Raw genomic sequence first — 22028 nt, 5'->3', positions numbered from 1 at the left:
GCCCGGCGTTCCTGTCCGTATATCCAGCGGACGGGCGGGCAGGCCCCTCCTCTTCTAAAAGCTGATTCTCAATCTCTCTTAGCCTGACGGCTCCCCCGCCCTAAGCATCACAGGCCTCTAGGACTAAACGCCTCCCCACCTCCCATCCCAGCCCCCTGGGCCTGCCGCCGGCGGTGCCCCATGGCAGTTCCCTCGCCAGTCCCGGCTATGGGCCTCCACTAGCGGTGTGCACCTTTGTGCCCCCTCCGTTCCATCCGACGGTGCTCTGCTTCCACCAACGGTGCCCTCCGCCCTTACAGGTCCCTTTGCTCTCATCCAGCATATTCTCCCACGGTTTTCTTGTCCTGCAAGTCCCCGTCCCCCGGCAATACGTTTTCAGGGATCTCTTTGCCCCATCCGATGGCGCCCCTCCGCACGATCCCCCCGGCCTGATTCCCTCCCTCCCCCTCAAGCGACGCCCCCTCCCGGCCTTGGCCTGCCCGCCGCCCGCCCCCTCACCAGCGGCTGCATCTCCGAGTGCGCGGTGGGCACCTGGAACCGGTCGATCTCCTCCATCATGGTGCCGGCGGGCGAGCGGGCCAGGGGCCGGGCGCGGCCGGGGACGCCGACGGGACCGCGCGGGGCGGCGGCCCCAGGAGCCCGGCGGGTGGTGCAGACTAGGCCTACCCGGACCAGTCGGGCGGGCAGGGGCCGGGCGGATGCAGGGGTGGGCGGGGGCGAGAGGTTCGCAGACTGGCTGAGGCCGGCGTGACTCCGTGGACTTGCCTAGCACTACCGCGGCTGTGGCCGGGCCGAGCCGCAGGTCTTGCCTCGCCTCCTACTCCGCCGCCGCCTCCTGTCAGCAGCTCAGCCACTGCGGTGACTCGGCAACTCCACTTCCGGGTCCGGGACACCGCCCGGATCTTGCATTATTCATGAGGAGGCGGTGCCTGGGGACCCCAGCCCCACCCACATGCGGGAGTTCCGAATGCGCGCGGCCGCCCGGCTGTGATTCCTGAGGGGGTGGGGCTTAGTGGAGACTCGCTCGCCACGCGCCCAACCCCGCCTCCTTTCCGGGCCGGCTGGGCGCGCCAGAAGCGCCTGCGCCTTGGCTGCTGGTCGGTTGCTGGGTAACCGCGTCAGGGAGTTGGATTCTATCTTGCAAGGGCACGGGGACCCACAACGACGGCTGTCCCTAAAGAACCGTTGCGACTGGTAACTGAAGTGGAAGAGAGTCCAGATTTCTTGTGTGTGGTCAAGGAGACGGACAAACTTTTTGTCTTCAGACGAGGGAGCGTTTTGTAGGCTCTCCAAAGGGTTGAGATGCTTCCTGCTTCTGCGAAGGCTCCCCATAAACAGCCTCATAAGCAGGTAACGCACGCACACCTTACTTCTGATGACCTCTGACCTTCGTCGTCGCCAGTGACCACTAATCATACCTCTCCTACTGATCCTTGATCTTTTCTCTGTTGACCCCAGCCTTCTCACCCCTGTGACCTCTGGCAAATGCTCCCACTGACCTCTGACTCTGTCCTACTCTTTCCCACTAATCCCGACCTCCTCTCCCATACTACCCCAACCCACCGTTTCTTACCTCTCTCCTTTTATCCACCATTCCCATCTCTTCACTTCACTTTACCCCCTGGACTCATTCTGACCAGTCTATTCTCCTTAACTTCCCCATCCCCATTCCCACGAGTCCCTTCCTCCTTGTCCTCACATTCTTGTCCCAAAGGAATTTTTCTTTTTCTTTTTTTTGAGACAGAGGCTCGCCCTGTAGCCCAGCCTAGAGTGCAGTGGCGTCATCTCAGCTCTCTGTAACCTCTGCCTCCTGGGTGCAAGCGATTCTGCCACTTCAGCCTGCCGAGTAGCTGGAACCAAAGGCATAGGCCACCACGCCCGGCTAAATTTTGTATTTTTGGTAGAGACGGGGTTTCCCCATGTTGCCCAGGCCCGTCTCTAACTCCTGAGCTCAAGCGATCCTCCTACCTTGACCTTCCGAAGTGCTGGGATTACAGGCGTGAGCCACTGCGCCCAGCCTCAGATGCATTCTTTATCCAACCCTTTGCTGTGTGCCTAGCTCCAGGCTAGGTGGGAACACAGGCCTTGCTGTTTGGGAGCCCACAGAGGGTGTGCAAGAGAACTAAACAGAATACAGGACAGGCTATGTGCAGGAGTGTGATTTTATTTTCTGTGCTGGGAGATTTATGAGGAGAGAGAGGGCAGGCAAAGAGGAAGAGGAGAGAGGCCCTTTTCTCATCCCTGTCCCCACCCCCACAGTGCACAACCCAAACACTTGGCCCCAACTATTTCTAGAGCCTCATATGTCTCTCTTCCCTGCGAGGCCCTGGTCCACTCCTGTGATTCATTCAACTATGTGAACATTATGCTCTTATTACCACCTGGACAGATGTCATCCCTTCTCACAGGAAACCCGAGTCATCCCACTTAACCCACTGAGCACAGAGTTCTGCTTTCTTCCTCAGCATCACCATGGAAGGCAAGACAGTCCCAGTTTCCCAAGGAGTCTTCTGTGGTGAAGCAACTCAGTCCTTCAGGAACTTTTTCCAAACCCTTTATGAATTACCACTCAGGCTAATGTGCAGTTTCCAGTTCTGGAAAGCAGGACTTCTATTTATTTATTCCAGATTTACCCCACTCAAGTCTAGGTATATTGAGGTTTAGAGAGCCAATCTCCATGCTACTTATGACTTTGCATATTTTGGTCTGGCCACCTCCATGTTAGCCTTTGCTTCTCTGCCTCTTTTACCTGGGCTTCTGTAGCAGATGGACCTGACTTTCTTAGGTCTCTGCAGCCTTGGGGAAGCTGCTAGTCCCATATGAACATGCCCTAATTTTATGTTGGGGTTGGGCTTTACGTTGAAGTTCATGTACTGTGTTTGAGCCTCCTGACCCTATATTTACAGGCAGTTTGCTTTTATTTATTTTTTACTTTTGTATTTTTTATTTTTGAGACGGCGTTTCGCTCTTGTCACCCAGGGTGGAGTGCAGTGGCGCAATCTCGACTCACTGCAACCTCCACCTCCCCGATTCAAGGGACCTGTCTCAGCCTCCCAAGTAGCTGGGATTACAGGCACACGCCACCATGCCTGGCTAATTTATTTTATTTTAGTTTAGTTTAGTTTTATTTTTTTTTTGAAACGGAGTCTTGCTCTGTCATCCAGGCTGGAGTGCAGTGGTGTGATCTTGGCTCGCTGCAAGCTCCGCCTCCTGGGTTCACGTCATTCTCCTGCCTCAGCCTCCCAAGTAGCTGGGACTATAGGCGCCTGCCACCACGCCCAGCTAATTTTTTTGTGTTTTTGGTAGAGACAGGGTTTCACCGTGTTAGCCATGATGGTCTTGGTCTCCTGACCTCGTGATCTGCCCGCCTTGGCCTCCCAAAGTGCTGGGATTACAGGTGTGGGCCACCGCACCCAGCCAATTTTTGTATTTTTAGTAGAGGCGGAGTTTCACCATATTGGTCGGGCTGGTCTCGGACTCCTGACCTCAGGTGATCCACAGGCCTAGGCCTCCCAAAGTGCTGGGATTACAGGGGTGAGCCCCCGCGCCCCAGGAGTTTGCTTTTAAAATGAACATTATTGAGGTTTGGTTTACATATAATAGAATGTACCATTTTAGTTGTACGTGTTGACAAATTTTAACAAATTTACACACGTATAAACCACCACCACACTCAAGATATAGGATACTTTCTCTATCCCAAGAAGTTCCCCGTGCCTCATCCCACCTCCTATGCCCCATCCCACCTCCTATGCCCCACCCCTGGCCTGCCTAGGTAACCACAGATCTGCTTTCTGTCATTACAGATTCGATTTATCTTTTCTAGCAACTTGCAGTTTGAACAAGCTTGGGGATGGGTTTCTCTAGCCCATTAGGGAGACATTAGAGACTAGTTACACTGAGAGCAGGGAGAGGTGACAGCAGACAGAAAGCAGAAAAAACTGGGTCAACTGGGCCCGTACGCATCAGCACTGCTCCATGGAGGGAAGGGTTGTTTTAGTTCAGAGTAAATATTGGCGTGTGGGGTGTGAGAAAAGGTTGGGTTGTGCTAGGTTGTATTTATCATTTTCTTGCCTCAGTGAAGACCAATTTGAGTCAGTGCTAATCAGGTGAGGGATGTCCTAGAGATGTTTGAGAAGTTGTCCCTGTCCTCTGGGAATTCAGTTAAATGGGGGAGACAGAACACAGGCAGAAAAAGATAAAGGAGGATGGGATCCCTAGGGATGAAGGGGAGAGAGGCCTGCAGGTTAGAGCAGCAGAAAGGCTTCAGGGAGGAGGTAGGTAGGACTGGGTTGCCAGGGGTGAGGGAAGATCAGGGTTGGGTTTGTTAGAGGATAGAGAGGAGTTTAAATTCCATTTGTTCATATCACTCCACTAGTGGCCTTTTAGTTCCCTGTTGCTCTCAGGATAAAGTTCCAAAAGTCCAGTTTGCTTGGTATGGCCTTTGCCACCCTGCCTGGTCTTGCCTTTGCTACCCATCCTACTTCAAACTTCACCATTTCTCTATGAAAATTCCACAATCCCAGCAAACTGAACTGCCCTCACTTCCTAGAAAGTGATACTCACACTGTTTATCTCCTCTAAGCTTTTGAAATCTTATCTGTCTGCGTCTACCTACTCTACTCCACCCTACCCCAAATCTTTCCTTCATATCCTATTCATACTTCGGGTCTAAGCTTGGCCTTCATATTCTTCTACAAAGGATTAAGTCCCCTTTCTGGAGGCAGAATAGGGTGATATCCCCTCTAGACTATAAACTCTGTTATGGTAAGGATCATGTCTGTCTTGTTCATTGTTGATTCCCCTCTACCTAGTACAATACCTGGAATATATTAAATTCTAAGAAAATGAGTTCAATATGAATTCTGAATGCCCGAAGTTGTTCTTGGAAATTATCATCTGAATGTGTCTGAAGGATGGGAAGGGGTGAAGCTGGGATGGGGAGACTAGTGGGGAATTATAACAAGGAAATGTAACTGTGTAAGTTTGGTTTTCCAGGTACATGTTTATATCTGCTTTGGCAGTAGGGCTATGAATGATTCAAATTTGAACCACACGTATCCATGCCTTAAGAGATGGGTTTTGGAGACTAAGATATAAAAATATTGATATGTAAATATTCATGCAGTAATTATTTATCATACCCACTCTGTGTTAGGTATTGTTCTAGGTATTGGTGATATAGCAAGAAACAAAACAAACAAAAATCCCTGCTCTCGTGGAGCTTATTTTTTAGTTGGAGGTGAAGTGGCAATAAATAAATTTGTAAAATATATAGTATATTAGATGGTGATAGATGCCAAGAATAAAACTAAATCAGAGAAGTAGACTAAGAAGTTCAGGGAATCAGAAGATTATCATTTAAATAGGATGGACAGGGAAGGTGTTACAGAGGTGGCATATGAGCAAAGACCTGAAGGAAATGAAAGAGCTATGCAATATCTGGGGGTGGGGTGTGGGGTGAAGGGGTGGGGATAGGGGAGGCATTCCAGACAGATGGCATAGCAAGTATAAAGTCCCTGACATGGGAGCCTGCTACACGTGTTCTGGATCAGCAAGGAAGGGAGTGGGGAATGTGGCAGGAGATAAGGTCAAAGAGGTACATTCCCCTACCCCATAGAGTTAATCAAATAACCTGTGGCATATTAAATTGGTCATTATGGAGCTCCATAAATCATAATTTGTAATTAAAATGCTTGAATGTCAGGCACCGTAAACCATGTCCAGCTCAAAACATCACTGGTAATGCCCCAATAGCAAAGCGTCCTTCCTGAAAATTGTGAGAGTGCCAACTGGCTGCATGTATACATGTACAGGAGGAGCTTTGCAGCGTTGCCAAACATTGCCTGGCAGCCAAACTTCTTAGTAGAAAACCGAATTAGAATCTTCTGTGAACTCCAGTTAAAAGCTAATTTTAGTTTATGACTAACAAATTTTAGTACCCCTTTATAACTCAGTTGGTTACCATAAAAAAAAATCAAAGTCTGGAATTTTACATCATTCTCCTGTAAAAGCCAAAGAAAAGATTTTATTTTGGATCATTTTGTGGTCTCTCAAGAGGCTCCTATAGTGCAATACTTTCAGAAATATTGATCTAGATTAGGGGGTGACTAGGGTAGGAGTGAGTGGGCAGGGTTGGGCATAAGGCCAGAAGAGAGTCTTGGATGATTCAGAGATTTTGAGCCTGGTGATGGGGCCTGGTATCCATAGATGAAAAGATAGGAGGTGAACAGAATGTAGGGGAAGTTGATGTGTTTCTGTATGTCCAAAGTAAGATAGCTTCACTCCTGTGACCTCAGTATCATTCTTACACGTATATTCCTCAAGCCCTAGATATGATCTTTTACTCCCTTACCTCTTAAATATCTCTCAAATTAAACACTTTTTTCATATACACTGCCACCTCCCTAGCCCAGCCTACAATCATCTCTCACCAAAGAGTGCTGTAAAAGCCTAGTAACTAGTTTTCCCTCATTCACTCGTGCCCTTTCCAATCCATTCTCTACACTGCATGAAAAGTGATCTTTTCAAACTGTAAATCTGATTGTGCCATCCCCAACTCAGAACACTTCAGTGACTTCCCATTGCTCTTAGGATAGGGACCAGATTTTTAGACAATCCCTCCAGAGACCTGAATGGGCCTGAGACCTACCCTGGTCTCTATACCTTAATTTGTACCACTCTTCTCCATTATTGCTGTACCTTAGTTCTATGTGCTGCCCCCTCTTTCTGGAATGCTCTTCACACCCTCCCTCACACATGTACTCACTCCTAAGATTTCAGCCCCCAAATCAATCCCCACAACCTGCCCCCAATGCCCCCTGCCCTGTTATGGAAGGTAGGGTAAGTTTCCTCTGTTATATAGTCTCATTGCTCTGTGTTCCTTTCTTCCATAGCATGCATCATGGTTTGTAATTATTCACTTATTTGTGTAATTATTTGATTATTGTATGTCTCCCCCATTAGATTGTGAGCTCCTTGAGAGCAGGGCCTGTGGATGTTTTTGCTTATATCTGTATTCTCAGCCCCTAAAACAGTGGCCATGATGACGTCAGAAGCTCTTGATGAATGTTGAATGAATGATCAACTGTGGTTGGGGAAGTAGCACAGGGTTCTATGGAAGCACGTGGTAGGGGGTCTTCATTCTGATTCTGGGGGAATTAGGGAAGACTTCTGGGGGGACCACCAGTATTTAAGGTTTGGATAGAAGAAGAAGAGTCCAAAATGGAGAATAAGAAGGAGTAATCAGAGAAGTAAGAAGACAACAAGGAAAAATAATATCCCAGAAGCCAAAGGAAGAATGTGTTTCAGTGAAACTGTATGGTCAGCCAAGTTGCATGTTGCTAAGGTGTCAATGAAGATAAACACTAAGATATAACTATTAGATTTAATAACTTGGGGACTTTGTTATTGGGGACTTTGGAAAGGACAATTTCAGAGTGAAAAGCTAAACTGAATTGAGCTAAGAAGGCAGTAAGAACTATGTAGGCAAAGATTGTGTTTTTAAGATGAAAGACTTGAATATATTAAATGCTGAGGGGAAGGATCCTGAACGGAGAGAGAAGTTGAAGATAAAGGAGAAAGATTAAATAATGACTAGAGCCAAGTCTCTGAGGAGATGATGTTGTGGACAGGAGGAGGCACACTTTGTATCAGGACAGGAGAAGGGATGGATGCAGTTGATAATAATTTTGAGGTTTAGCAGCAGAAAGCTGAGAAAGTTTTTTCTTCTTTTCCCCTAGTTGTGTTATAGAATTACTTCTGGAAGTGATAACTAGAAAACAGTTTTTGCCAATGGCAGTTCCATTTTGTTATGATTATAGTCATGCTATTTTCAGAGTTACGGTCTGAGGTTTGTCATGCACAATTATCAGATTACAAAACAGCTGTGACCATTTGAGGCCAGAACTTGTTTTCCTCCACTGTGTACTAGGGGGCCTAGCACATTGTTAGCACTCAGTACATGCCGGGTACTCAAATAATAATGGCAGAGGGCTCTTGTGCTCGTTGCTGGGCTTTGCAGCCTGCAAGTTGATGCTAAGGAGTAATGTTGACTCTCTGGCTCCAGCTGTGAGCAAGTCACATGAAATTGTTTTCTGCCAGTTAGGAATTTGTATCAAGTGTTCAATCTTTGCAGTCACTGAGCACTGACAGAGTTGTATGCAAGAAGCAAGCAAAGGACACAGCTGTTGTAACTTTAGTTTCACTAGTTTGAGTCTCACAACACTTTGTCCTACTCATAGAGTCACTGGATTCTGGTTTGTATGGTGGATTTATGTCCTCCATTTATCTCACCTCCTAGCTTGAGAACCCTGGGTGTGAGAACCAATTCGATCTTGGTTCCTCCTTAGCTGTCATCCGAGGACCTGGCACATAATAGATGCTTAATAAATGCTGGATGAATGAATAATGACTGAATGAGTTAGTTGATGAGTGAATAAATGAGTGATGGGAAGGTATGTACTGCGCTACTCTGAACACTAACTTTTCTTTCTTGGCCTGCAGAAGAAGCAATTCATGCCTCCTTTATCCTAGTTAAAGCAGCCTAATCCTATTAATTATGTAGGCACCCTACCCCTAATGTTAAGCTTATTTTTCTACTTTTATTCTTACATCACATCCATTTGCTCATTTACTTATTTTCTCAATGTGTCATGTATTCAGCCTCAAATCTTATTTGGGAACAAACTGGAGTGTATATGGACAAAATAATCTGCTGCTCCTTGGAGAGTCATCTGCTTCTGTGCCTCTGTGTCTTTGCTAATTATTTTGTTCCCTCTGCATGGAATGCCCAAGTCTTCTCTACTCTTTCTGCCCTTTACAGACCTGGCAAACTCTGAGGCACATTACTTTAGTTAAGCTCTTTAAGTTACAAAGAACAGAGGCTCACTGAAGTTACCTCAGATAAAAGAGGATGAGAGAAGGGAGAAGGTATATATGTGGGGAGTTACAGATGGTTATTATAAGTACATAGATAACCTAGAATTGAAATTAGAAAACAATTGATTCTGAAACAGGTAAAGGGACCAACTACTTCTCCATATCTCTCACGGCCTCTCTATTTCTTTTAACAACTATGTTTCATTCTTATTCTTATTTCCCAACTGGCCAGATGTCCATGGTCTCCGCTCCCTCATAATTTTAGTCTGTTTCCAGCTTATCATAGCTGTTCTGACTTCTCTACCTCACAAACATTTCCATGAATATCTCCATCCAACTACTGGTTCTCCCTGTAGTCCTAGTTCAAATTCTTAAGGAGGGAATCTGATTGACCCTAGCTCATCTGTTCATGCTAGGCAATGTCAGCAAGGGACAAGATCCTATGGCTCTTTAAGCAACCAAAGCTAGAAGGAGGTATTCTCTTTGCTCATCTCCTCCAGTGGAAGATATAACTTGGTTTACTCTAAAGTAACTTCCATATTGTTTCTGGTAAATCTCTTTCTCATGAATTGTGCAGGAAGGGGCCTCAGATTTCTTCTAGTCCAATGCTTTCATTCAGGGCTGATATTTACATTACAAAAGGTCCTGTCCTTTACAAAAGCCTTTACTATAGGGTTTTAAAAATAGCACATTTCTGCAATGAATTTTAAAATACAGCACACAGGCCAGGCATGATGGCTCATGGCTGTAATCCTAGCACTTTGGGAGGCTGAGGCAGGAGGATCACTTGAGCCTAGGAGTTTGAGACCAGCCTGGACAACACAGCAAGACCCCATCTCTACACACACACACACACACACACACACACACACACACACACACACAAATTAGGCAGGTTGCATGCACCTGTAGTCCCAGCCACTCAGGAGGCTGAGGCAGGAGGATCCCTTGAGCCCAAGAGTTCAAGACTCCAGTGAGCTATGATTGTTACCACTGCACTCCAGCATGGGCAACAGAGTGAGAACCTGTCTCTAAAATAAATAAATAAAATGCAGTATACTTTATATATAACCTTAAAGACCTTGATTTAGGGGATTTATATTCTGGCCACAGTGCAGAAATCTACACTGGACTTTCCCTTACACTGTAAACAGCTGTAAGCCTGGGCACAATATATGACACTAATGTTTTTAGGTATTGGACCATAGACAACATAGGACAGTGATTCCTGAGGGAAGGAAAACACTCAACATGAGTCACACATTTACCCTTGCTCTCTGCCTAAGGACAATTTCTTGATCATGGCTCAGAGAGGTAGATCCAAAGGAGAGCATGATGGTACCAGGGAGTAACACAGATGTTGGAATTAGCAGGCAATGTCTTTAAAGCAGCTGCTATAAATTTATTTATGGACATAAAGGAAATATTATTTTAATGGATGCATGGATGCAGAATCTAAGCAGAAAAATGGAAACAGTAGAAAAATACAATATCAGAAATAAAAAATTCGTTGGATAGGCCTAACAGCTGAATGTGAAGATAGATCCATGGAAATTATTTAATCTGAAGAACAGAGAGGAAGACGGTTTTTTTTTTTTTTGAGATGGAATCTTGCTCTGTCTCCCAGGCTGGAATGCAGTGGCGCGATCTCGGCTCACTGCAAGCTCCTCCTTCCAGGTTCACGCCATTCCCCTGCCTCAGCCTCCCAAATAGCTGGGACTACAGGTGCCACCACCACGCCTGGCTAATTTTTTTTTTTTTTGTATTTTTAGTAGAGACGGGGTTTCACCATGTTAGCCAGGATGGTCTCGATCTCCTGACCTCGTGATCCACCAGTCTCGGCCTCCCAAAGTGCTGGGATTACAGGCGTGAGCCACCGTGCCCGGCCAAGAAGGTTTTGTTTGGTTTTGTTTTGTTTTTCTTGTAAAAAGAGAGCCTGGCTGGGCATGGTGGCTCATACCTATAATCCCAGCACTTTGGGAGGCCGAGACAGGAGGATCACTTGAGCCCAGAAGTTTGAGACCAACCTGGGCAACATAAAAAAACCTCATCTCTACAAAAAATTTAAAAATTAGCCAGGCGTAGTGGTATGCCCCTGTGGTCCCGCTATGTGGGAGGCTGAAGTGGAAGGATAGCTTGAACCCAGGAGATCAAGCCTGCAGTGAGCTGTGGCTGTGCCACTGCACTGCAGTCTGGGTGACAGAGGGAGACCCTGTCTCAAAAAAAAAAAAAAAGAGAAAAGAAAAAGAAAAAACAGGTGCCCTGTTACCGAGGCTCCATTAAAAAATAATAATAATAAAAGAGAGGGCCTTCGTGAGCTATGGAATATATTATATATGTATTTGGAACATGTGTGTAGTTGGAATACCAGAGGGAAAAAGAGGAGGAAAAAATATTTGAAGAAATAATGGTCAAAAGTTTTCTAAACTTGGTGGAAAACATATAGGACTATCAGAAACTCAGTGAGCCCCAAGCAGGATAAATACAAATAAAACCACATCTAGGTCTTTCATAGTCAAACTACTGAAAACCAAAGATAAAACTAAAACCTTGGAAGTAGCCAAAGAAAAATGACAAATTGCATACAGGGAAACAATTATATGAATTGTGATTGACTTCTCATCATAAACAAGGTAGGCCAGAAGACAATGGAATGGCTTTGTTTTTTTTTGAGACAAGGTCCCACTCTGTCACCCAGGCTGGAGTGCAATGGCATGCTCACAGCTCACTAGAGACTTGACCTCCTGGGCTCAAGTGATCCTCCTGCCTCAGCCTGCCAAGTAGCTGGGACCACAGGCATGCACCACCAAGCCCAGCTAATTTTTTTTTTATATATAGAGACAGGGTCTCACTATGTTGCCTAGGCTGGTCTTGAATTCTTGGGATCAAGTGATCCTCCTGCCTCAGCCTCCCAAAGTGCTAGGACTACAGCACTTTTTTTCTTTCTATTAGTTTTCTTTTTGTTGTTGTTTTTGGTTGTTTGAGACAGAGTCTTACTCTGTCGACCAGGCTGGAGTGCAATGGTGTGATCTCAGCTCTCTGCAACCTGTGTCTCCCAGGTTCAAGCAGTTCTCCTGTCTCAGCCTCCTGAGTAGCTGGGATTACAGATGCTCACCACCATGGTGGCTAATTTTTTTTGTATTTTCAGTAGAGACAGCATTTCACCATGTTGGCCAGGTTGATCTCAAACTCCTGGCCTCAAGTGATCCTATTGTCTTGACCTCCCAAAGTGCTGAGATTACAGGCGTGAGCCACCACGCCCAGCCCTTCTATTAATTTTCTTAAAAGACAGATGACTGTTTAAAGCAAAAAACAAAACAAAACCATTATTGTCAAGTGGGGCTTACACTGTATACAGAAATAAAATATGTGACAACAATAGAGCAAACGATGAAGTAGTGGTGGTAAATAGAATTAGCATGTTATGAGATTATTACATTGTGAAGTGTGAAGTGATACAATATTTATTTTTAGTAGACTATGATAAGTTCAGGATGCATATTGTAACCCTTAGAGCAACCACACATGCACAAAATACAAAAAGGCACGTATGAAAAGCAAATAGAGAAAGCAAAATGGAGTACTAAAAAATTTCAGTTAATACAAAAGAAGGCAGAAGATGAACAGAGAAACAAAAGCAGATGAGAAAAACTAGAAAACAAAGAGCAACATGGTAAAGACCTCCAATTAAGAGGCAGAGTTTGTCAGACTAGGAAAAAGAAAAAAACAACTATATGTTGCCTGTTACAAGAAATGTATTTTAAATGTAAAAACATAGAATGTTTGAAAATAAAAGAATGGAAAAATAAACTATGCAAATGGAAAGCATAAGAAATCTGTATGAGTATCATTATCAGACAAAGTAGTCTTCAAGACAGGAAGTATTCCCAGAGATAAATGGGGACATTTTAAAATGACAAAGGGTCAATTCAAGAGGGATACATAAAATCACAAAGTGTATGCCTCAAGATATAAGAATCAAAAGAACTTCAAGATGTAAGCATCAAAAAATGACAGAACTAAAGGGAGAAGTAGAAATATTCATAATGATAATTTGATATTTTAACATTATTCTCTCAGTAGATCTGAACAGTGCTGTTAACCAACTTGACCTAATTAACATTTATAGAACACTACACTCAAGAACAGTAGAATGAAAACTACGCCCAAGAACTGCAGAATTTTCACAAGGATGAGCCATATACTGGGACATAAAATAAGTTCAAATGCATTTCAAAAGGTTAATATCTTACAGTTTAACTTAATTCAAATTCAACATCCATCCTTGCCAAAAAAGAATCCCAGCATATTAAGAGTAGTTTGAACAAAATAGAAGTAAATAATATCTTTAAAATCTCTGGGTATTTAGAAATTAAAGAATACTTCTGAATAACCTATAGGTCAAGAAAATCATAAGGGAAATTAGAAAATATTTTTAATTGTAATGAAAATAAAACATAAAAATTGTGAGGTGCTGCTAGAATTGTGCTTAATAGAAAGGTATGGTTTTAAATGCTATATTAGAAAAGAAAGGCTAAGTGTGGTGGCTCATGCCTGTAATCCCAGCGCTTTGGGAGGCTGAGGTGGATGGATCACTTGAGCCCAAGAGTTGGAGACCAGACTAGGCAACATAGTGAGACCCCTTCTCTACCAAAAAAAAAAAAAAAAAAAAAAAAAAATTAGCTGGGTATGGTGGCGTTTGCCTGTAGTCCCAGCTACTTGAGAGGCTGAGGTGGGAGGGTCACTTAAGCCCATGAAGTAAAGGCTGCAGTGAGCCATGATTGTGCCACTGCACTCTAGCCTGGGCAACAGAGTGAGACCCTGTCTCTCCTGGTCCCCAGCCACCACCACAAAAAAAAAAAGAAGAGAAGAAAAGTTTAAGATCGTCTGGGCACAGTGGCTGAAGCCTGTAATCCCAGCGCTTTGGGAGGCCGAGGTGGGCGGATCATGAGGTCAGGAGTTCGAGATCAGCCTGGCCAACTTAGTGAAACCCTGTCTCTACTAAAAAATACCAAAAATTAGCCAGGCGTGGTGGTGGGCACCTATAACCCCAGCTAGTCAGGAGGTTGAGGAAGGAGAATTGCTTGAATCCAGGAGGCGGAGGTTGGAGTGAGCTAAGATCAAGCCATTGCACTCCAGCCTGGGCTACAGTGTGAGACTCCGTTAAAAAAAAAAAAAATCAAAATATTTCTTCATATTAACAGGATAAAGAAGAAAAAATCCTATAATGATGACATCTCAATAGATTCAGAAACAAAAACATTGACAAGATTAAACATCCATCCACAAAAGATTGTTATAATGATCAAATAAGATAATATACTCCAAAATGTCTAGTAAACTGAAAGATGCTATATAAATGGAAGTATTTTTATTGTCATCCTTCTGCTGTGACACCCTGAGATGCACAGGCTCCTTTCTAATAAGATTTCTTGGGACCTGGAAAACATACTATTCAATTATTCATTCTAAGCCCTCAGAATGGAACTCAATTGCCTTGCATGGCAGACTGCATGGAATAATAAAAATAATGACAGCCAAAATGTCTACATTGCCACTAGTACTTGAGGGCTTACTTTATGCTGGGCTCTGTGTCAGTGCTCTTCATACATTATTTTATTTTATACTCACAGCAATTATACGAGGAGGGCACTAATATTTTTCTCCCCCTTACGACGCGGAAATGAAGTTTAGGGACTAAACACCTTGCTCAACGTCTTACATATAATTCGTAGCAGAGCCAGGTATCCAGCAAAGGCTTACTCTAGAGCTCCAGCTTTTAAATCCTATACTTTCTGGCCTTCTGCAACCTTATCTGGGAAGAGTCCTATATAATTGGCTTCTGCCCTCCTGTGTTTCCAGGGAGGAATGGGGCTGGTCTTGTATTCTCTTTTCCAGCATTCTGAGTACTGTGCTAACACTGCATTCATAGGAAAGAAAAATTTATCTTGTCGAATTTTACATTCTTAATTAGCATTTGAAATTATAAAAGTAATGCATATTCACATTTAATAGGCTGGGTGCAGTGGTTCATGCCTCTAATCCCAGCATTTTGGGAGGCTGAGGCAGAAGGATCACTTGAGGCCAGAAGTTTGAGACCAGCCTGGGCAACATAGTGAGACACTGCCACTACAAAAGATTTAAAAATTAACTAGGCCTGTTGGTACATGCCTGTATTCCTAGCTACTTGGGAGGGTGAAGCAGGAGGATCCCTTGAGCCCAGCAGGTCACAGCTGCAGTGAGCCATGATTGTGTTGCTGCACTCTAGCCTGGCGATGGAGTAAGACCCTGACTCAAAAAAAAAAAAAAATTATGACAATGAGTATATAACAGTATTAGTCCCCTTCCCCACAATTCTGTAGTCACACTGCATGGACAAAAACCACTGTCAACAGATTCTATATATTCTTCCAGAAATTTTGTATGTATATGCAAATACACATATACACATATTCTTAAAGTAAACAGATGGGGCATCTATTCCTGTAACTTGCTTTTTTATTTGACAATATGCCTTGGAGAGCTTTCCATAGCAATACATAAAAGTTTACTTCATTCTTTCTACTTTATTTTTTCAACAATATACTATTTTTTAATTGACAAAATTGTATATTTATCATGTAAAACATATTTTGAAATATGTATACATTGTGGAATGGCTAAATCAAGCTAATTATTATTATTATTATTATTTTGAGACAGAGTCTCGCTCTGTCACCCAGGCTGGAGTGCAGTGGCATGATGTCGGCTCACTGCAACCTCCGCCTCCTGGGTTCAAGCAATTATGCTGCCTCAGCCTCCCGAGTGGCTGGGATTACAGGTACTTGCCACCAGCCTGGCTAATTTTTGTATTTTTAGTAGAGACGGGGTTTCACCCTGTTGGCCAGGCTGATTTCGAACTCCTGACTTCAGGTGATCCACCCGCCTTGGCCTCCCAAAGTGCCGGGATTACAGGTGTAAGCCACCATGCCCAGCCAATCAAGCTAATTAACATATGCATTACCTAGCATATTTATAATTTTTGGGAGTGAGAACACTTAAAACCTATTAGCAATTTTCAAGAATACAATATATTGGTTGGTTGGTTGGTGGGTGGGTGGGTGGGTGGGTTAGTTGGTTGGTTGGTTGGAGACAGGGTTTAGCTCTGGTGCCCAGGCTGGAGTGCAGTGCATGGTCACAGCTCACTGCAGCCTTGACCTTCTGGGCTCAAGTGATCCTCCCACCTCAGCCTCCCAAGTAGCTGAGACTATTGGTACACCCCACTACACCTGGCTAATTTTTAAAAATTTTTGTAGGGACAGGGTGTCTTGCTATGTCACCCAGGTTGGTCTCGAACTCCTGGACTCAAGCATTCCTCCTGCCTAGGTCTCCCAAATTACTGGGACTATAGGCATAAACCACCACACCCGGTCCAATACATTGTTATTTACTATAGTGACTATGTTGTACAATAGTTATTCTTTTAAAAATATGCATAACATCCCATTGAATTGCTGTAATTATTTTGTTATTTATTTACCTAGACTCCTATTGGTGAATATTTGTGTTTTTCCATTTTAAAAAATTACAAATAAAGCTGAAGCAAGCAATTTTGTACATACATCTTATGCAGTTGTGACTGTTTCTTTTTTTTTCTTTTCTTTTCTTTTTTTTTTTCTTTTTTTGAGACAGGGATTTGCTCTGTCGCCCAGGCTGGAATGCAGTGGCTCAGTCTCATCTCACTGCAGCCTCTACCTCCCGGGTTCAAGCGATCCTCCCACCTCACCCTTCCGAGTAGCTGGGACTACAGGCATGCACCACCATGCCTGGCTAATTTTGTTTATTTTTTTGTAGAGTTGAAGTCTCACTATGTTGCCCAGGCTGGTCTTGAACCCCTGGACTCAAGTGCTCCTCCTGCCTTGGCCTCCCAAAATGCTGGGAGTACAGGCATGAGCCACTGCACCCAGCCTGAGGTGTGATTATTTCTTTTTTTTTTTTCCTTTTTTTTTTTTTTTTTTTGAGACAGAGTCTCCATGTGTCCCCCAGGCTGCAGTATAGTGGCGCAATCTCGGCTCACTGCAACCTCCGCCTCCCGGGTTCAAGTGATTCTCCTGCCTCAGCCTCCTGAGTAGCTGGGATTACGAGCACGTGCCACCATGTCCGGCTAATTTTTGTATTTTTAGTAGAGACAGGGTTTCACCATGTTGGTCAGGCTGGTCTCGAACTTCTGACCTTGTGATCCGCCCGCCTCGGCCTCCCAAAGTGTTGGGATTACAGGCAGGAGCCACCGTGTCCGGCAAGGTGTGAATATTTCTATAAGAAAACTCAAGAAAGTGGAGCCATTGAGTTGAGGGGTATATGCATTTTAAACTTTGGTACACATTGCAAACTTTGGTACAAAAAGTTTGCATCAATTGGCACTACCACAACAATGTATGTGTGCCTGTTACCCTGCATAGACCACTGTTCAAAGTTTTAATATTTTTTTCAACTGTACACACTTATTGAGTGCCTTCTGTGTGTTTTAGACACTGCACTAGGCTCAGAGATTTAAAATGTATTCAGTGTAGCTGGGGGAAGATTTGTTGGTGAATTGCTGCTGTTCCTTTGGGACTAAGAGCTTTTACCCTTTTAGAAACGGAAACTGCAAGCTGGTGAGGTATTTAGTTTCAATTTAGCTTAATGGAAAACTGTTAGTGAGTTTTAAAATAAGGACCAAGACAACTGAGATGGTAAAAGAAGTCTCCTGGGCCCCAGGAAGGAGGATGCAGCATCTGTGGGTTTGCATGCTTTGAAGAGCCCCTCTTTCCAGGAACAATCATGTTTCAGCATTGAACTCTTGAGTGGAGATGTGAGCTGCTGAAATCTAGTCATCCCTAAGGCAGGTGCTTCCTAGTAGGTAGGTAAAGGGCCACACAGATCCCGTGTGACTGACAGCAGAGCAGGGTCTATAAGTGGGAAGGTAATGCTGTCAGCCATCATTTATTGGGCACGCACTCTGGCCAGTTGCACATAAAGTGCACCACACTATGCACCTTATGTGTGTTGTTGACTCATTTAATCCTCATAACAAGCCTATGATTGTCTGAGAGTGTCATTATAATGCCCATTTTTAAAATGAGGATACTGAGGTTCAAAGAAGACAATTAACTTGCCTGGGGTCATAAAACTATTAGCAGAGTGGGGATTCAAACCCAGCTATGGTTGACTTCAAAGCCCACACTTGGGTTCCATGGCTCCATCTGATCACATATTCATTTTTAAAATATTATATATTTATAATAGAGAACAGCTTAAGAATTTTTTATCCCCTTATTTATCCCTAAAATACGCTCAGGGACAAATAGATCGCTTGCATTGTTCAGTGGGGTCATGAACCAAAACAGGTCTAAATGCAGGTAAATGACCAGTAGGTGGTAATAATAATTATCTCTTACATTGACAGAATTTTTGTTTTCAGTGTATCCTTCCATTGACCATGTCATTTGATCTGAACAATTCTCAGTGTCGTTGTCTTTAAAAGGGGAACAGTTTTACCTACTTTGCAGGAAGGCTGTGAAGATTGGGAATAATGACCGTACAATGCCCAGCAAGGTGCCTAGCTATTAGTGAGTGCTCACTAGATTGCAGTTAGGGATGGTGATGGTAATCAACTGGTCTCTGCCTCTCTCCCCTCCCCTAATCCCGCTGCAGATAGTACTAGGTTGATAGACTTCAAACATCTGCCCTTGGTATGTCACTGCTGTACATGAGAATGCCTCTTTCCAACCACCTCATTCTCTCTCAGCTCCTCTCCACAGCTTTCCAGACTTCTTTGGGACTTCCTCTCTGCCCTTTGGCTTCCTCAAGTGTTCAAGGACAGACCAAGTGGGGCTGCACTGGAAGCTGCTTATGGAAAAAGACAGTCCTTAGGGCTGGGCCGAGTTAGGAGGAGTGTTAACTTAAAGATCATCCAAAAGTGTGCTGAGCCAAGGAGGTGATCCAGAGCTGTGCTAGAAGAACAAGGGGGTTAAAGGCCCAGAGAGGTGGCATCTTGAATGAGGTAAGGGGACCCATGCAGAGGCTAGCCTGACAGAAGGGTGGCCAGACATCATGGTTGGTAGTATTGAGGGAAGGGAAAGGATGCTCGGCATAGAGCAGTGAAGTCGGATGGACCATGGAAGAAATCCTGTGAACCTAAGGAAAGAGAGGAGGCATTTTATTTGGGCAGCTCCCTTCTAAATCAGCCACTATCACCTGTGTGAGGCTTGGGGCATATCTAACCACTGGGCACACAGGCTCAGTCCCTCTGCTTACATGGCTCTTCCCTACATAAGCTTAGGGAGAATTGTACATGACTGAGTGTGGCCGTATGAGGGGAAAAGTAGGAGATGAGGTAGATGCCATGTTCAGGGGCTTGGGCTTCATCTCATGGCGGAGGGTGGGCTCTTGGAGGCTTTATTTTATTATTTTATTTTATTTTGAGACAGGGTCTCGCTGTGTTGCCCAGATTGGAATGTAGTGGCACAATCATAGCGCACTGCAGCCTTGAATTCCTGAGGTCAAGCAATCCTCTTATCTCAGCCTCCCAAGTAGCTGGGACTACAGGCACACACCACCACACCCAACTAATTTAAAAAATTTTTAATTGGAGACGGGGTGTGGCTTTGTTGCCCAGGCTGGTCTTGAACTCTTGGAGGCTTTAAATCAAGAGAATGACACAATCATATTTATGTTTTAGGAAGATCATTTGTAGATAGTGATTAAGAGTTTGGGTTCAAATCCTGGTCAACTTTGGGTCAGTTGCTTGATGTCTCTATACCTCAGTTTTCTCATTTGTAAAGTAGGAATAATGATAGTTCCTACTCCATACAGTGGTTGTGAAGATTAAATGAAATAATGTGCATAAATAGCTTAGTAAATGACCGGCCCAGAGTAAGTTCTCAGTAGCAGTAATTATAATGATATAATCATTAGAGTAGGGAGAAACTGGAGTCAGGGAGATCAAATGTAGTTAGGCAAAAGATAGTAAGGGCCTGAAATAAGGAGAGGATTATTAAGAAAGATATTAAAGAAATAGAATTGTTAGGCTTTGAAACATAATGCTAGTGAGAGGGTGAAGAAAGGGCAAATATCTTTAATGGTTCCCAGTTTCCAACCTGGGTGACTAAATGGATAGTGGTGCACTTGAGTGAGAGGGGGAATCCTGGAGGAAGTGGCATTTTAGGGTGAAAAAAACATAATGAGGTCAGTTTTAAAGATATTGAGTTTGAGTACTCTGTCATCAATTTGAACAGGAGGTTCTGGGAAGTCTAAGCTACAGAAATAGATCTGGGGAGACCAAGACCCTGTCTCTCTCTCTCTCTTTTTTTTTTTTTTTTTTTAGTCTCAGCTCACTGTGACCTCTGCCTCCCAGGTTCAAGTGATTCTCCTGCCTCAGCTGCCTGAATAGCTGGCATTACAGGCGTGCACCACCATACCCGGCTAATTTTTGTATTTTTAGTAGAGATAGGGTTTCACTATGTTGCCCAGGCTGGTCTCGAACTCCTAGCCTCAAGTGATCCACCTTTCTCAGCCTCCCCAAGTGCTGGGATTACAGGCTTGAGCCACAGTGCCTGGCCACGAGACCCTGTCTCAGGGAAAACAAATAATAATAAGTAGATTTGAGCTTTGTCATAAGGTGGAAGATGGAAGATGAAGCTACAGGTGGGGATAAGAGCACTCAAGGGGAGGGTGTACAATAGGAAGACCAGAGGGTCAAGCATATATCCCTGGAGAGGTCAAGGATATTGAGGAGCCTTTGGAGAGATCAGTGACATGGAAAAGAAGGTAGAGAAGTTTCAAGAAGGAGGGAGGGAGCCCTCAGCAATGTTGAGTCCTATAAGAGAACTGAGAAGTGACCACTAGGCAGCTGAGTTGTGATCGGTGACTTTTATAAGAGCAGTGACCTCCATCCAAATGGTAGCCTCTGTGCTAGTGATCCAAAGACGAATAAGACTCAGTTCCTGCTCTCACAGTGCTCACACTGAAGTCCACAACAAGAATGGAAAAATGCTCTGCTGTGAAAGAGTTCAGGCTGAGACATCTGTTATCCCATTGATCCACAGGGCTAAATTGTCTGCCACGGTGGGCTGGGAGGGTTTCCTCTCCCTGCTTCACTCTTTCATAGACATCTTCCCTTGGCCAAATAGAATGGCCTATCTAAGAGAAGAGGACCTTCTTTGGTCAATAGCATAAGGATGCCAAGCTGCCTCCTATGTGTACTGCAGTGTGATGCTTCTTTTCATAATACTATTTCCTTCTGTAGACCAGACCCAGAGACTGCAACAGAGTGTCTATTTACGTTTGATCATTCAGTACTTGTGATGGAAGGTGGAGGGTAGCCTTGCTTAAAGTGAGGAAAGGAAGAGTAGAGGGAGGTAGGAGAAAGGTGGGAAAGGAAAAGTTAGATAAAGGACTAGCAGAGGCTAGTTGGGTAGGGTTTTGTTAGGCAGAGATAGTGGAAGCAGGGAGAGGGAAGGGGAAGATGGCATTCCTGGCAGAGGAATGGTAACAGCAAAGGTGGAGAGGTGGGAAAACACAGGCCAGGCTCAGGGACTCGCTGGACTGCACCTCGGAGTCCTAGCACGTGAGTGGTAGAACAGGTTGGAATGGAGGCTTGGGGCCAGATGATGGAGTTTTGAGGGCTAGGGGAGGAGTTTGAGCTTTCTTCTGTAGCTTAATAGCTTCTGGGAGGAACCATCAAAAGCCTTTCAGAAATTCAGGCTTGTCTGTCTCAGGCTTCTCATTCTGCAAGACCAAGGGCCCAAAGTGGCAGCCTGACATTCTGTCTCCTTTGCCATGGTTGGGAAGTTAGGGCTGTAGCTGATTTCACTGGCCTGTTTTGCATTTATTATAGTGTGGCTTTTATAGTGTGTTAATTGAAATATTTCCAACTGCCAAAAACAATTACACTCAAATTGCCTTGTCAGTTCTTTTATTGCCAGATAAATGTTTTACAGACATATTTACAGGGGGCAGTGGTAACTGGATCTCGTTTTCTATTTAAGGCTTGTGGTTTCGGTTGGGATTGGCCCTCCCGTGCTCTATTGTGAGCCTGAAAGTTGTTACACGTTGTGACGCTTCCATCCCATTACCTTATGGATCAGAGGCTCTTCAAAGGAAAGTAGCTCTCTGGCTCTTGTGGCTTA

At 44.4% G+C, this 22028-nt stretch overlaps 2 protein-coding genes across 14 annotated transcripts in view; one reads left to right on the top strand and one right to left on the bottom strand.

Moving 5' to 3' along the window:
- FAM219A (family with sequence similarity 219 member A) overlaps positions 1-904 on the bottom strand; it is a 60623-nt gene extending 59719 nt beyond the window's left edge. For 3 of the 12 annotated variants that reach the window (XM_054502770.2, XM_054502774.2, XM_054502778.2), the window contains exon 1: positions 532-887. In XM_054502770.2, coding sequence (XP_054358745.1) covers positions 532-558 — 27 coding nt within the window. In that variant the 5' untranslated portion in view covers positions 559-887. Of the gene's footprint in view, positions 1-498 lie in introns of all 12 variants that reach the window. The other 9 variants (XM_054502768.2, XM_054502772.2, XM_054502771.2 and 6 more) reach the window with 7 other exon arrangements.
- Positions 905-1100: 196 nt separating this feature from the next.
- The window catches only part of DNAI1 (dynein axonemal intermediate chain 1), a 60098-nt gene continuing 39170 nt past the window's right edge, over positions 1101-22028 (top strand). Inside the window, exon 1 of one of the 2 annotated variants that reach the window (XM_054502758.1) lies at positions 1101-1350. In XM_054502758.1, coding sequence (XP_054358733.1) covers positions 1303-1350 — 48 coding nt within the window. In that variant the 5' untranslated portion in view covers positions 1101-1302. The remainder of the gene's footprint in view (positions 1351-22028) is intronic. The other variant, XM_054502759.1, reaches the window with a different exon arrangement.

The sequence above is a fragment of the Pongo pygmaeus genome, chromosome 13 (genome assembly GCF_028885625.2).
Source record: "Pongo pygmaeus isolate AG05252 chromosome 13, NHGRI_mPonPyg2-v2.0_pri, whole genome shotgun sequence".
Classification (NCBI taxonomy): domain Eukaryota; kingdom Metazoa; phylum Chordata; class Mammalia; order Primates; family Hominidae; genus Pongo; species Pongo pygmaeus.
This window is presented reverse-complemented; position numbering and strand designations above follow the sequence as displayed.